Below are 15,522 nucleotides of genomic sequence, written 5' to 3' on the forward strand. Positions count from 1 at the left end.
ATCATGAAACTTTCCCTACATCGTGCGTAATATCATGAAACTTTCCCTACATCGTGCAAAATATCATGAAACTTTCCCTGCATCGTGCGTAATACCATGAAACTTTCCCTGCTTTTTGCCCGTTTTCAAATGCATTTTCTACTACAACTAACGAATTGTAACACTGGTAAATGCTTTGCATTCGTTTCAGTAAAATGTTTGATATGAGACCTCTAGCTTTGTGTCTGCTTTTCAGCTTTTCTACCTGAGTACCTGAGGAGACATTCTGTTTTGACGTTTGTAGCGTAGATAATTACTAAGCGGTACCATCCCCGAGTACACAACATATACATTGACCGATTTGATTAATCAACATTCCTATTGGTTTATACGATTTATCAACATTTCTTTATCACAGTTGGTTTATAAGATTTATCAACATTCCTACATCACAGTTGGTTTATTCGATTTATCAGCATTACTACATCACAGTTGGTTTATTCGATTTATCAACATTCCTACATCACAGTTGGTTTATTCGATTTATCAACATTCCTACATCACAGTTGGTTTATTCGATTTATCAGCATTACTACATGTACATCACAGTTGGTTTATACCCATCAAAACTGCTTCCTCAAACTCTTGAAAGTCTAAACAGGTATGTGTCTTAATATCTAGATTGTTTCTTCATCATTTGCTGGCATTAATTTTTGCTTTGATTTTTTTCGTTTCCTTCTTCCCTTTTTGTCTTCAATATCTTCATCAGTCAGTGGGTACATGTTTTCGCGTTCTTGCGATATTCTCTTCCGTAATGCTTTACCTTCTTTGGCCGTACTGGAAGTATCGGATTTTTCATCCACGCTTCCCATGCTTCCAGTTTGTTCGCCTTCAATTCCACCCACCTGGAAGGATACACGACTTTTCGATCTAGCATTCATTCGATCGTTTTCCACTTCAGTCATACCTCTTTCAGACTCACTTATACGATGCTCGCGCTTCCTTCTCTCAACTACTTCTTTTATTATCTTCGTTTCCTCTTTAGTAATGGTCGGAATATCTAAAGCAGTATTAGTATTATCGTCGACTTTGTTTTCCAGACCTTCAAAGAACGCTTGCCTTTCCCTTTCCTCTTCATCAAGACTATCATCAGGTTTAACAGTTTCACTGAGGCCGCTTGACATTTTCTTGACAACTTTCTTCCTTCCCTTTTCATCTTTCACTAATTTGACTTCGATCACATCATCTTTTGTAATGCTGTCATCTGACATGACCAACATATCGTCTAGCTGACTTGACTTCCTCTGTTTTAGTTTTGGCTTCACAACATTTACCGGTCTAGTTTTACCCGTTGTTTTACTTCCACCTTGTATCTGCACATGATCGTCTTTTACAGCGATGGTTTCCTTATTTTCCCCTTCCTTTTCAACCTCTTCATCTCCACCAATTGCTACATTCTCTGAAACGTTCGAATCTTTTGTCTTTAAATGTTTCTTTTTCTTCTTTGATTTACGAACCGACGTAACTCCTTCAACATCATCCATTGAAATAATGCTCTCGTGTTTAATAAGACGCTTGCTGGACTTCTGCTCGACTACGATGACGTCATAAGCGTCCAGAAGGTCAGAGGTTAAGGAACCGAAGCGTTCACGCATGTAGCGATTACTAGGGCTCTCTGTAGTGAGCCCTGCTGCCAACAGAAACTGGCAGACATTTTCTTGAACGTATACTGCTTTCTGTGACGTTTCTTCGTCTTCAGATTCTCCGGCATCTTGTTTTACTAAAGATACAAACAACAGAGGTTCTAAAGCTTCATAATAATTCTAAAAAATATTTTAAGAGTACAGTCCTAAAACGTGCTGTTATTGTTGTTTTCAATACGAAGGACATTGAAATACATATAGATCACTAAAAACTATTCCATAAGCGGTCTTAGCCTCGTAACCCTGTAGAGGCATGAATCCGCCAAATTCAAACCCACCCGCCTTTGACAATCATCGGCTATTAAAACCCCTGAACTATATGTACCAATCAGGGTTATTGGTAGAGCCCATGGACTATATGTATCAATAAGGGTAAAAGGGAGAGCCACTGAACTATATGTACAACCCAGGTACCAATCAGGGTAATTGGGAGAGCCTCTGAACTATATGTACCAATCAGGGTAATTGGGAGAGCCTCTGAACTATATGTACCAATCAGGGTAATTGGGAGAGCCTCTGACCTATATGTACCAATCAGGGTAATAGGGAGAGCCCCTGAACTATATGTACCAATCAGGGTAATTGGGAGAGCCTCTGACCTATATGTACCAATCAGGGTAATAGGGAGAGCCCCTGAACTACATGTTCCCATCAGGGTAATTGGGAGAGCCCCTAATCTAAATGTACCAATCAGGGTAATTGGAAGAACCCTTGAACTATATGTACCTATCAGGGTAATTGGGAGAGCCCCTGAAGTATATGTACCAATCAGGGTAATAGGGAGAGCCCCTGAACTATATGTACCAATCAGGGTAATAGGGAGAGCCCCTGAACTATATGTACCAAACAGGGTAATTGGGAGAGCCCCTGAAGTATATGTACTAATCAGGGTAATAGGGAGAGCCACTGAACTATATGTACCGATCAGGGTAATAGGGAGAGCCCCTGAACTATATGTACAAAACAGGGTAATTGGGAGAGCCCCTAATCTATATGTACCAATCAGGGTAATTGGGAGAACCCTTGAACTATATGTACCAATCAGGGTAATTAGGAGAGCCCCTGAACTATATGTACCAATCAGGGTAATAGGGAGAGCCCCTGAACTATATGTACCTATCAGGGTAATTGGGAGAGCCCCTGAAGTATATGTACCAATCAGGGTAATAGGGAGAGCCCCTGAACTATATGTACCAATCAGGGTAATTAGGAGAGCCCCTGAACTATATGTACCGATCAGGGTAATTGGGAGAGCCCCTGAACTATATGTACCAAACAGGGTAATCAAGAGAGCCCCTGAACTATATGTACCAACCAGGGAAATAGGGAGAGCCCCTGAACTATATGTACCAATGAGGGTAATTAGGAGAGCCCCTGAACTATATGTACCGATCAGGGTAATTGGGAGAGCCCCTGAACTATATGTACCAAACAGGGTAATCAAGAGAGCCCCTGAACTATATGTACCAACCAGGGAAATAGGGAGAGCCCCTGAACTATATGTACCAATGAGGGTAATTGGGAGAACCCCTGAACTATATGTACCAATCAGGGTAATTGGGAGAACCCCTGAACTATATGTATTAACTATTTTGAATTTTAAATCTACAGGTGTTACAATACATGACACATGCAGATACTAGCGGCATCGTGTAAATTAGCTCTGTTTATAATGACATCTACATATTAATGATCATTTCGCACGATCATATTATGAACATTTAGTTTAAACCGGTACACTTTTGTTTTGTTAAAACTACCATTTTAAATTATATGCAACAGCCTAACGTATGATTAATATTTAATTTTTAATCTCGGCGTTTGTAAACATAGTGGCGGTACAAAAGATATTCTACAAGTCAAGTAGTGTTGATGGAGACTATCTTTACAGAGTATCAAGGTTATTACGTCAATGGTAATGCCATTCAAAGAGTGACTTATATTGTACAAACCTTCCTCTTTTGCGAGGAGAATCTGCCTGTCGGCGTTGCCGGGACGACAGAGCACATAGAGGACGCAGATACACCAGAAGAGGGCCATGTTCTCTGCCACTGTGTTGCCCGCGGGGTTCACACGCAGTGCGCCCGAATATACGTCCGCGTTGAAACTCTACAGAAGAAAAATATACATATTGTTAAATACAACCTTCTTCATCACCGTGTTGTCCGAGCGTTCATGCGAAGCGGACGCGTGGACACTGCGGAGCAACAATACCAATATTACATTTTCCGAAATTTTCCTTCGAAGGAACGCTATATACATTCGGATTTTTATTTCATTCCATGCCGAATGAAGCAAGGTAAAATATAACAATAGAAACCTGGAATTTCACATCTGTAGCCGTCATGTCGAGTCGCTGCACCTTGGTTTTCCCGTCCACCAGCTTCATGAAGCGGACCTCTAACCCTTCTGTCTCCCCGGGGCTGCCTGAAGAGGGGGATATTAATACCAAATATAGTATACATATTAATGATTTATATCTGGTTCACAATGAATGTAACTTCCGCAAAACTGAATTAAAGGCAGTCATAATGCACCAGTCAATTGTAACCACGGGGAATAGCGGGGACTTTGACTTTTGGTCCAGCCAATCCCAGGTAAAATCCCCGTAATGCGGTTACAAATTGTTTGTAAAATCCCCACCAAATGCCCCGCACCCCAAGGACCCTTGGTAAGACCCATTCCCCGTTATTTTTTGGCACGAAGACAAAACGACCGCATTCACCCGGCACTGCGGTGCCACCTGGAAGGTTAAAACACGGCCAATTTCCACGGCTATCCCCGGTATACCCCCGGACCTAGGGCGACCGTGTTTACAATTGACTGGTACATTAAATGTCAATGATTTTATTCAAAACTTAAAATAGAATAGCCAAAGACAATAGATCGTGAATCTATAGACAGTGTTTGTTTATAGTATCATGCACATGATTCACATGTTTACTTTAAGTGATAATTATTAATAAGAATATCTTTGGTTTTCATAATGGGCATAATATTTATTTTCCGGTGGGGCGAAAGGTTGTTTATAATGATGAGTTACAACCGGTAGGCAAAGAATTACTTTCATTAAAAGAGTCATTATTTCTTATTCATGAATACGAGACACATTTCAATTGTTTATCTTCAGATTGAAAGTTCAAATTCTTTGTCGAAACCGATATTACACCGAATGAATGTTGCAGAAGCACTTACCGCAGTTAACTTGGTACAGACTATCATTGTTTATAAACACACACGCACACGCGCACACGCGCACACACGCACACACACACGCACGCACGCACGCGCGCGCACACACATACAGGATTTGAGCAACCAACGCACAATGCGCAGTCATTTCAACCATTATCTATTTATTCGCTCATCTTAGAATTTGAGAAAGTCGTCTAAAATACTAGGTACAATAAGCAATTTTCTGAAAAGAAAGTCCTGCTCTTAGATTGGTAGGGAAACCTGAAGTGGCGTATCTTACCTCCATTTAGCGACACAAAGTCACCTGTTAATGTCTTTGAACCGGACCTACTGCCCCCTCTCAACTAGGTTTATCTTCTACTTTGAGACACGCAATAGACATGACCGCCTGCGAGCAGCGGAAGCTGAATACCTCGACTCGGGCAGCGTACGTGGCCCTCATCTGAGTATACACTATATAACTCACCCGTGTAGGACCGGACCATGCGCCACATCATCATCTATATATCATCACATTTAACTTCTGCTTATCATATATTTACAACCCGTCATTCAGATAGCAACCATCCCGTGAAGCGGAAAGGGCGTACCTTGCCTCCACCTGGCGACACACAGGCCCCAGTCCCCGGCGTGGTAGCGGATCAGCATCGCCCGCTCCCCTAGTTCCGGGTCGAACGACATCGTCATTTCCCTTACAGCAATCTACGCAAAACAAACGTAAGGGTTTGTTATACGCGAGTGTTTTAAATGACATGGTCATGATGTTAAATATTCCTTAAAGGGACACACACACACACACACGCACGCACGCACACACGCACGCACACACGCACACACACACGCACACACACACACACGGCCACTCATTTCAACAGAATTTGCCAATCTATACATCTATGATAGTTATTTAATGTTAATAACGTTAAAAACGCTTTTTCGGCAAAATCGAGCATTTTATATCACATTTAAAGATAATTATAAATTATAAATCTCTTATTTTTAGTTTCAACTTTCGCGATGTCAGACCACATAAAACGTGTACGAGTCCCTTTAAGGGCGCCTTCTGGTAGACCACCACGAAAACGGACTTATGGTGGAAACTTAATAAGCTTTCAGAAACGAAGGCTCAGTTTCTCACTATTTCGATAAGTTTGGTTTAAGAAGTGCTCTTTCGGCTCTGTGGTACATCTATTAAAATTAATGTTTTAAATTACGTGTTCTTTTGAAACTTGAATGTACTTCGGGTATAATTGAAAAAAAGAGTATTGAAAAGTCTGCATGAACATGAATTAAATAATAAATATAACGATCTCTTTTTTCATTCGTAATCAACCTTAAACTCTCTCTTGCTATAGTTAAACTGCAAGGTTGACTGGGTGGAATATTTAGTTAAATGTAATATACAATCATCATGTTATAAATGCTACTGAAATGAGATTGAGTCAATTCCATAACACTGCTTGGCCTTCATTTAAATGTTAAAAACCCCGAAGTGATCATTATGACTAGCAGTAACCGCAAGCGAATTATAACAGGTGGCTTATTTTATTTTTTGTCGTCATTAACAGTTAAGAATTACGTGTATAGAATCGCCATGGAAATGTCAGCAACATTAGCGTTAATGTCACTGAATCCGTGACCGAAGAGTTAAATCAGACAGAAATATGTTCCGAGCCCACATATGGTGGTACAAGCAGTTCCAGGAAATGACATAGAGCGAGTGTAACTTTGGGGCACAACATTTGACATTCGCGCCTCCCTCGGAAACGAAATATAAGTGGCTTAAAATGTTGGCAGGGGGGATATCACCCAATCGCAGCCTTGGATTGTTTTTACAATATCTAGTCTGAAACGGTGCATATAATTATAGCAAAATGTTTTTTCTCTCATATTGACATTAAAAGAAAATTGGGCGATTTAAGTAGTATGGGGGGCAAATCCAGTTGTAAATCCAGCACCCAAATGTTGTTAGTAAATATGAAGTCAGGATAAATTTCTCAGTAATTGACACAGCAGATTCAGGCTTTATCAATAATAAAATTAAGCTCTTGCATTTTCATTAAATCATTTTCTATTTTTTATTTAAGTTTTAAAACATTGACGAGATATATACAGCCCGATAAAAGTCAAATGTTCTTACATCGGCCAGAGCGGGGTTCCAAAAAGCAAAATTCTCAATACTGGCAAAAAGAAGGGTTCGAAAGGTCAGTAAACAACAAGTTTAAAAAAAATCGCCTCACCTGTCCTGAGCCGGGCAGCTGGGAGGAGCCGATGAGTCGGGAGGAGGACACGAGTTTGTTCCGGAAATAAATCTCCACGCCACTGTGCAGCATTTCCGGCACGTGCGTCACACGACACGTGAACAAGTGCTTGCCCTCGTGGTTAACTAGCCTGTGAACAGAAGGCATAAACAGTTAAATATTAATGTCAGAATATGTCTAAAATAGTGGAACCATACTCAGATATTGTCATATCTATGACTTCAATGTTTGGATAGTTTTAGAGAAAAATAAATATTGTCTAAAACACAGAAGCCCTCATTTAGGAACTTGAATGTCATGATACTGGTAGCTATAAAATATTATTATTATTATTATTATTATTATTATTATTATTATTATTATTATTGCTACCAGTATCAGATTCACAGTTTTAAATCGCAAAATAAATTATTAATGTGTGGATGGAATGATGAACAATGATTTCGAGCTTGATCACAACACATGTATTATATACTAACATTTAATTTCGAGGAAATGTGGTCTTAAAGGTACATTGTGGTATTAAAAACGGTCAATTTAAAGCGTTTTTTTTCCAACGTATCAAAAGTGGTACTGCACAAGGACAACTAAGTGCCATTTTATTCTAAGCCCGGTGAACACTAGCATTAATGAATATAAGGATTTCTACTACGATAACCATTTTCCTTACTTGTGGTCGGCAGTGTAGCTCGTGTGGCTTCTATCTGTATCAGACTGTCCCCACGTCTGTTTGAACGATTTCCCATGCATCGTCTTCTTAATGAACGACTCTTTCCTCAACACTAGGTCACAGAGGACAGGGATCGGCTCATCCACCGCTCCATCAAAACCGAGGCTGACTTCCGACTGCCCGTCCCCCGCGCTTAACGTCATTCCTATTGCGAGCGCTCTCTCCGAGGGTAACATACATTCCATTTCATGTTTCATGTTGATTGTCCCCTCAGCAAGCAACAATTTTGAGCCATAACACCAGAACTTGTTCCTTCGACTGAGGACCACCTTCAGCCCTCTGTGTTGTATGGTGTTGTACATGAATGATTTTGAAAACGTCCACATATGGGACGAGCTATGTAGCGATACAAGTTCCTCTAGTGTGCCGTCTTTATTAATTTGGGATAGTTCTAAGTTACACCGTTTGTCCTTCGATGATGGGTTGTGAAGTTCTGCATGTGATAAGTATATTTTGTAGGTCATCACACAACTCTCCTTCAAGTCATTCAGTGTCATGGGAAGCACGTCTTTTCTTAAATCACTGGGGCGCAACTGTGTTCCAGGTTGAATCAATTCCTCATTAGAAACTTTTTTCCAAAGATCATTGGTTCGTTCCCTGGCTAAAATAAATCTGTCATTTATTTCTCCGGGTTTTACCTTGACGTTATTGTCTAAAATCTTACCACATATTTTCATCATGTCTGTCGCGTAGGCAATTGGGTTGCACATATGGGTATACCACAATAGCAGTATGTCGACTGATGGTGTAAGAAATTCGTTAGGCTCGAGTCTCTTAAGACGTAGAAACTGTTTATAGCGATTCAACGCGTTCTCGAGGTATTTCTGATCTCGAAAGTGCGGCAGTGCTACCTGATAGCAGAAATACATGTGACTGCTGGCATTGGTCAGCAGGTCAACGGTGAGCTTTGAAGGTTTGTCCATTTCCACTTGACCAACACTTCGTCTTGGCTTTATATACACTCCGTTTCTGATTATATTAAATCCTTCTTTTGGATAGGTAGAGTACCATACTTCAATAGCGTTATTCATGTGCGGTATAATTGTTTGCTTATCTGGAAACTGATGGTCCAGCGTCGCATTGAGTAACTTCCGGCAGTCGCGGCGGTAGGCGAGAGGCTGAAGGAGGTGGAGATACCAGAACCAGGCGACGTCCACGGGAGCCACCAGCGGAACACCGCGGTGGGTGTCTGCCAGGGGGAGCCACAACTGCTCGTAGCGACGGAGGCCGTGCTGAAGCACCTCGTCCGAGAGCACCTTCTCGAAGTTGTCTACGTGGTCGAGGAAGTTGAGGTGATCGAGGGCGGCCTTTACTAGGTCCACTGAGAACTCGACGTCCATCCAGTCCATGGTAACTAGCGCCTTGCTCAGTGGCTGACGAAATTTGGTTAAAAAGAATATACTGTGAGTTGGAGCCCAATTTAACAAAACAAATATTGTTATAAGTATGAAGAATGTGGTCGTTAAGACGATCAGTTATCAAGGTTGTGTTTAGTTCGAAAGTTTGGACGAAACTTTAATATGAACGTTTTCATTTTTGTTTTTAAACTACAAGTATTATAATATGGTTATTTAATGCATACAGTATATATTTAGGCGACCCTATTATATTTGATTCGCATTGAAATGCTATTTATTGGTCCAATGCACATTCATTAGCTCAATAAGTGAGCTTAAACTTAAATCAAAAGTACTTTTAAAACGGTATACTTACATTTCAACAGAAGGAAGTCCAACCCATAATCTGATAAGAAAATCGCAATAGAAATTTCATTTGTTTTTAACAATCTAATAATAACAGAAAACACTGAATAACCGATGTAAACAATGGATCACTACGTGTGTCTATAGATTCCTTCAATCGCTTTAAACATAATCCATTATACTAATACATGCATGTATAGGTACGGCGTAGACACTCTTATTCAAGTCATTCGTGATTCATACAATGGAACATCGATATATTTTATAAATTGATTGCAAATCTTAATCATACATGTTGATGTTCACCAAGTTGGGAAAACATGAATGGGTAAATTATGCCAGACCTCCCCATTAAATGATGTTGACTGCGTATTTATGGGTATAAACTAAGAACATCATTTTTGTTTACAAAGTTGCCACCGCGACCCGAGTTCTGCAGTATCGTAACAACTCGGCCATCTCCGGCACACTCGAAGTACAACCGAGTAATTTTCGCGTGGTATTGGTGATTGTAGATAAAGCAGCACAAAAATAACAAATGGGCATTTTCAACATCTCAACAAAAATACAGTTGTTAAATTTAGACCACCTATTTTCGATCATGCCCAATAATGTCAATATTTTGTCGATCGACGCATGCATAAATTAAAACTCAATATTACATACCTTTAGCATTCTCACATAGGTTTTTTTTAACGTTCTAAAGTTCCCCTACTCTGTATCTTTATATTTTTGACATTTGTCCGAAATATTCGTTTGTTGTTTATGTGACGTAATGAAGCCACTATGCGCGGACAGACCTTGGAAACTGAAGACAGTCTGTTTTCCTTTACAGTGCATGCACACTGTGTGGGAATGGACACCGGATATAGCTCTAAAAGTGATAAGTAAACATACCAATATGCTGTTGTTTTTCTAGACCAGAGGTAAGATCTTGCTGTGTTAACGATTATCTACCGTATCCACAAATGAAACAAGTGTTTGAACTAATAGCTGAATGCTAAATTTGGCCTATGATGTGCTTTATAATGCTTAAAAATTAGCAGACCATGAAAAATGTTACTTTAAATCTGTGATGATCACCTCAAAACTCACAGAATTTCGACAAGTATTGTAATCTTAGGAAATATATCGAATAAATAAAGAAAACTGAATCGAAGGAATTTACAAGCATAAGCTAAACTATGTTTATTGTAAAAACTGGCAATGTAACTTTTAAACTTTTAAAGATATGCCCATACAAATGTTCACGATACTGTACCGGGGATAGCCGTTTTGTGTACTGGGGATAGTTTCAAAGTTGAGCAATGTGTACTGGGGATAGCATGTAAAAATGGACCAAGATGATCGTAACACAAAAACAGTATATATACAATACACATAATATTTAATGGCTTCGATATTTCATTCGCCTTTTCTTTAGATTTTGGAGTGCTGGTCCTTGGTATGTCTCTTTATACATTCATATGCCTTTTCAGGTTGCTTTTGTAGTCAGTTGAATAGGTACATATGCTGCACACAAACTTTTTTCCTCAGTCACAGTTACCGCTGACAAATCCATGGATGCATCCGTCAAATCCATTTTTCAAATTATCTGCAAAAGTGAGAGTACAATGTAATGACAAATTATTGAATAAACTTAAGTTATCAATGAGTTTGGAACATGTCCTCCTAAATGAACGTATACATGTGTATGCATGCTGCTTATATTTCAAGGTTGGTCACAATACTTAGTTTCTCGGTGAAGTGAACGAGCTGAGACCATTTCCTGTTCTAAGTAATAGCAACATCGATCCAAGCTTAGAAACAGCTTCAAGTGAACAAAATTTGATCACAATATATTATTTATTATTGATGACTTAGTGTGCAAAAACGTTGCAAAAATAGCCGGGACTTTGACTTTCGGTCCAGCCAACCCCGGGTAAAATCCCCGCCCTGCAGGAACAAACTGATGGTTAAACCCCGGCCAAATGCCCCCGCACCCCAGAGACTCTACATAAGGCCCAATCTCCGCTACATTTGGCGCTATGACAAAACCACCGCGGTCACCCGGCCCTGCGGGGGCACATGGAAAGTAAAAACACGGCCCTTTTCCCCGGCTATCCCCGGTATACCCCAGGACCTGGGGGGCCGTGGTTACAATTGACTGGTGCCCGAAGTGTAATGTAAATATTTTTTATATTATACCAAATCTTTTATATTACCATTAAATACTTTTAAAGCGCTGTAGGTGTGTTTTATTAAACAAAGCTAATGAAGTTTTCTTGCGACTTTTCTACGTCGTTGTGAAAATAGCAAGCCGCACTTACTAGTTGTTTGACGTCACCGGTCAATATTATATTTATGATATGGACAGCTGATGATATAAAACTGAATTTTCATTAGAATGCAAAGACAAACGGACCGATCATCTTTATTTATATATACAAACAAGGGACACATTTATGTAAGGTATACTATACATATAACAGTAACATTATTGCTCTAATTTCTAGATATGGACAACATTGGACAATTTTCCCTGAGCTTGCATAGAGTTAAGAAGTCGTAACCATTATCACAGCCTCGTTAATATAAATACATCGCAACTATCCTCAGTACAGCTAATAGCTATCCCCTGTTCAGTTATTTATTTGCTTCAGCTATCCCCGGTACATCTTCAGGTCATCAAAAAGGATGAATATCTCCATAACAACAAAACATATCGTATTGATATCATACACAATATTAGATGCTGTAATTATAATGAAATCGCTCGATTCAGTTTTTATTCTTATTTTCTATTTGTTGTTTTATGTTTGAAATCGTACCACATAACTGAACATTTGTGAGCGATCATGCAACTTTCGGCGAGAATTTTGCTATTATACAAAAGAGGAGACACATTTCCATTATAGTCGTGTATTGCACAGGATTGATCTATTCGAAGCTCTTCGAATTTGATAAATATCACTATAAAATAAAATAATAGTAACAAAAAACTTACCATGTGTCAGAATCAAATGCTTATTGATTGATCATTTTTCGAGCTATATCCGGTGTCCATTTCCACACAGTGATGCACGGTGTTGAGAATGATTCTTTCTACTTGTGCTCGGACTTCTCCCCATGTAGATCACAATATATTTTATCATTCATCATTTTTTTCAAGCTGACCCAGTCACTGAGTCTTAGATGGCACTATCGGTCAGCGATGGTGAAAGGAGGGTTATAAGTACAGTGTCATCACCCCTGACATGTGCTGCCACCTATGTATCTCATAAGTTCAAGGTTTGCAGTGTATTGTTTGTGTGATACTTCCCTTGGTAAAACGAAGAACATGAATCACCGAAAATTTCGGTAAAAATTAAGTCAGTACGTGTCTATCTGAAGATATTTGCGTTACTGTAATAAACTCAAGACTTCGAGCCGTCGGTTATTTTAGGATTGAACGTTGTTTGTATTTTATAAATGTCTCTGGGTTCATCAAAATACAATACAGAAAGATAACTCTTTCAAAAAATGACCGTACTATGAATTTGGCGGTTTAAACTTTATTTATCGAGAAAAAGGCCGAGGCGCCCCGAATGGCAGCGGTTATGTCAATGATGTTATTTGTTTTTATCGGCATCGCATACTTTGTCTGAATTGGTCGCAATCATAAACGTATTTTTAAGTGAGTGCCGTGGTATTCCGATGAAGTTGCGTTTGCATTTAAACATAATATGAAGCGCAACAGAAGTGTAAGCAGGCAAGAAACCTAATTGCGCAGAAAAAATACCATGATAGTTAATTTCACTCCATTAGTTCTTAACGATGATAATTATTAAGACTATTTATGTTGCAAATTCTTCAATATTTATAGGGGATTGGATTAAAGAAATGAGAGTACCATTTCTGAAAAAGTCCGTATTTTAACGTGACCTTTATGGTCGTGAAAAGGTGAAATGGGGTGAAAAGAAGGGATTGTGATCAATTAGCCGTGCACCGTTTCTTGACATTAAAACTACCCATGAAAAAATACTATTCTTTTGTACGTACAAGAAGTTTATATTCATAGTGCTGCTTATAGAAAAATCAACAGTGGGTAATAACATCAAAAAGGCATGGAAAGAGGCGTTATTATAAATAAATCAGTTTAATTATAACCACATCGTTTTTCAAACGAACTATCATAAATAGCATCGCAAAGATATACGTAGTGATTTTCGCAGTGTAGAAATAGTAAATCAATTTTAGTCGTGTGGTGTCAAGTCTTTTTGCAATTTCTCAGTAATTGAACATGAAAAACATTTCTATTCGTTCAGTATGAATTTACAGTAGTCAGCGACTGATTTGAATATCAAGTTCTCAAAGGGTGTTCTTATACGAGGGTTATTCGAAGTTAATTTTGCATTCAACAATGCAATGGACATGTTTTTCTTACAAGGATAGGAGCAAGATGACTTCCTAATATTATTGATTCCATGCATGTCGCTGTTTCCCAAATGATTCGAGAAAAAACATGACATTTTATATGGGTAGTATGATCAGTGGGCTTCGAAAGTTAAAAAAATCCTAGCAAACAACACGACCACATAATGGCAATACATCTTCTGTCCGTAGGAAATCTCTTATCTGTAGTGTATTTTAATTCAGTTTGCTAAAAAAGCGTTGAAGATCGATATTGAGTTTTTTTTCAAAAATATAATTTTGTAATGCTGTATGATGTGATAGACTTGTCAGATTTTGCTGGTTGTGCGATGATATATAATTGTTTGTTTTTTTCAATAATTTTCCTCCACAATTTTTCACTTCGACACTAAATCTGTACCCTTGATGTTCGCATATTAATACATGTTAAGTAATTTTCTTAATGAAACATTCCGACCCGTTCGCATGATTATTGTTTTTAAAATCTATATCAATGACGGTAAAGTTGGGATGTACATCAAGTTGGAAGTTGGTAGGTGGGGTTCCGAATATTCAACTACCCACTAGAGTAGTTAGTAGTAGTAAGATAATGTTGTTGATATTTAGCAATGCGATCATTTCCAGAAAAGTTTTGTCTGGACAACATGCTTTTTGGTATGTAGTTTATATATATATATATGTAACTATTTCACGGAACAATGTATTTATATCCACAGTGTTGTTCGGCGCTCTCTGCTCCTTAAGGATCTGTCATCTATGTATAACTTTTCTCAAACCCCATCTTCAAATCAGTGACATGGGCCACATGCGTGTTACATGACATGGTATATATGTTATGTGTAGTGGGATATGTGTACGTGTTATGTGACATGGTATATGTATACATGTTACATGACGTGGGATATGCATCCGTGTTACGTGATGTTGGATATGTATACGTGTTACGTGATGATGGATTTGTATACGTGTTACGTGATGATGGATATGTATACATGTTACGTGATGATGGATATGTATACATGTTACGTGATGTTGGATATGTATACGTGTTACGTGATGTTGGATATGTATACGTGTTACGTGATGATGGATATGTATACGTGTTACGTGATGTTGGATATGTATACGTGTTACGTGATGATGGATATGTATACGTGTTACGTGATGATGGATATGTATACGTGTTACGTGATGTTGGAAATGTATACGTGTTACGTGACATGGTATATGTGTACGTGTTACGTGATGTTGGATATGTATACGTGTTACGTGACATGGTATATGTACACATGTATACGTGTTACGTGATATGGGATATGTATAAGTGTTACATGACGTGGTATATGTATACGTAATACGTGACATGGGCTACATACGTGTTAGGTGATGTGGGATATGTATACGTGTTAGGTGATGTGTGATATGTGTACGTGTTAGGTGATGTGGGATATGTGTACTTGTTAGGTGATGTGGGATATGTGTACGTGTTAGGTGATGTGGGATATGTATACGTGTTACGTGATGTGGGATGTGTATACGTGTAACGTAACGTGTGATAT

At 38.8% G+C, this 15,522-nt stretch overlaps 1 protein-coding gene across 1 annotated transcript; it reads right to left on the reverse strand.

Annotated features, from left to right (window-relative positions):
• Nucleotides 1-360: 360 nt before the first annotated feature.
• Nucleotides 361-10,923, reverse strand: LOC128216789 (uncharacterized). The gene is made up of 8 exons (XM_052923452.1): nucleotides 10,469-10,923; nucleotides 9,582-9,611; nucleotides 7,809-9,241; nucleotides 7,118-7,268; nucleotides 5,468-5,579; nucleotides 4,003-4,109; nucleotides 3,635-3,791; nucleotides 361-1,759 (listed from the first exon to the last, which is right to left on the reverse strand). Exons 3-8 carry the CDS (start codon nucleotides 9,215-9,217, stop codon nucleotides 657-659), a joined length of 3,039 nt encoding a protein of 1,012 aa, XP_052779412.1. The 5' UTR covers nucleotides 9,218-9,241; nucleotides 9,582-9,611; nucleotides 10,469-10,923; the 3' UTR covers nucleotides 361-656.
• Nucleotides 10,924-15,522: the final 4,599 nt, after the last annotated feature.

The sequence above is a fragment of the Mya arenaria genome, chromosome 14, assembly GCF_026914265.1.
Source record: "Mya arenaria isolate MELC-2E11 chromosome 14, ASM2691426v1".
Classification (NCBI taxonomy): Eukaryota; Metazoa; Mollusca; class Bivalvia; order Myida; family Myidae; genus Mya; species Mya arenaria.

Coding starts and splice junctions, on each gene's coding strand:
- LOC128216789 (XM_052923452.1), bottom strand. CDS start 9,217: ATGGACTGGATGGACGTCGAGTTCTCAGTGGACCTAGTAAAGGCCGCC. Junction 7,269..7,808: donor AGCTACACTGCCGACCACAA/GTAAGGAAAATG, acceptor TTCTGTTCACAG/GCTAGTTAACCACGAGGGCA. Junction 1,760..3,634: donor TCTCCTCGCAAAAGAGGAAG/GTTTGTACAATA, acceptor TTGTATCTTTAG/TAAAACAAGATGCCGGAGAA.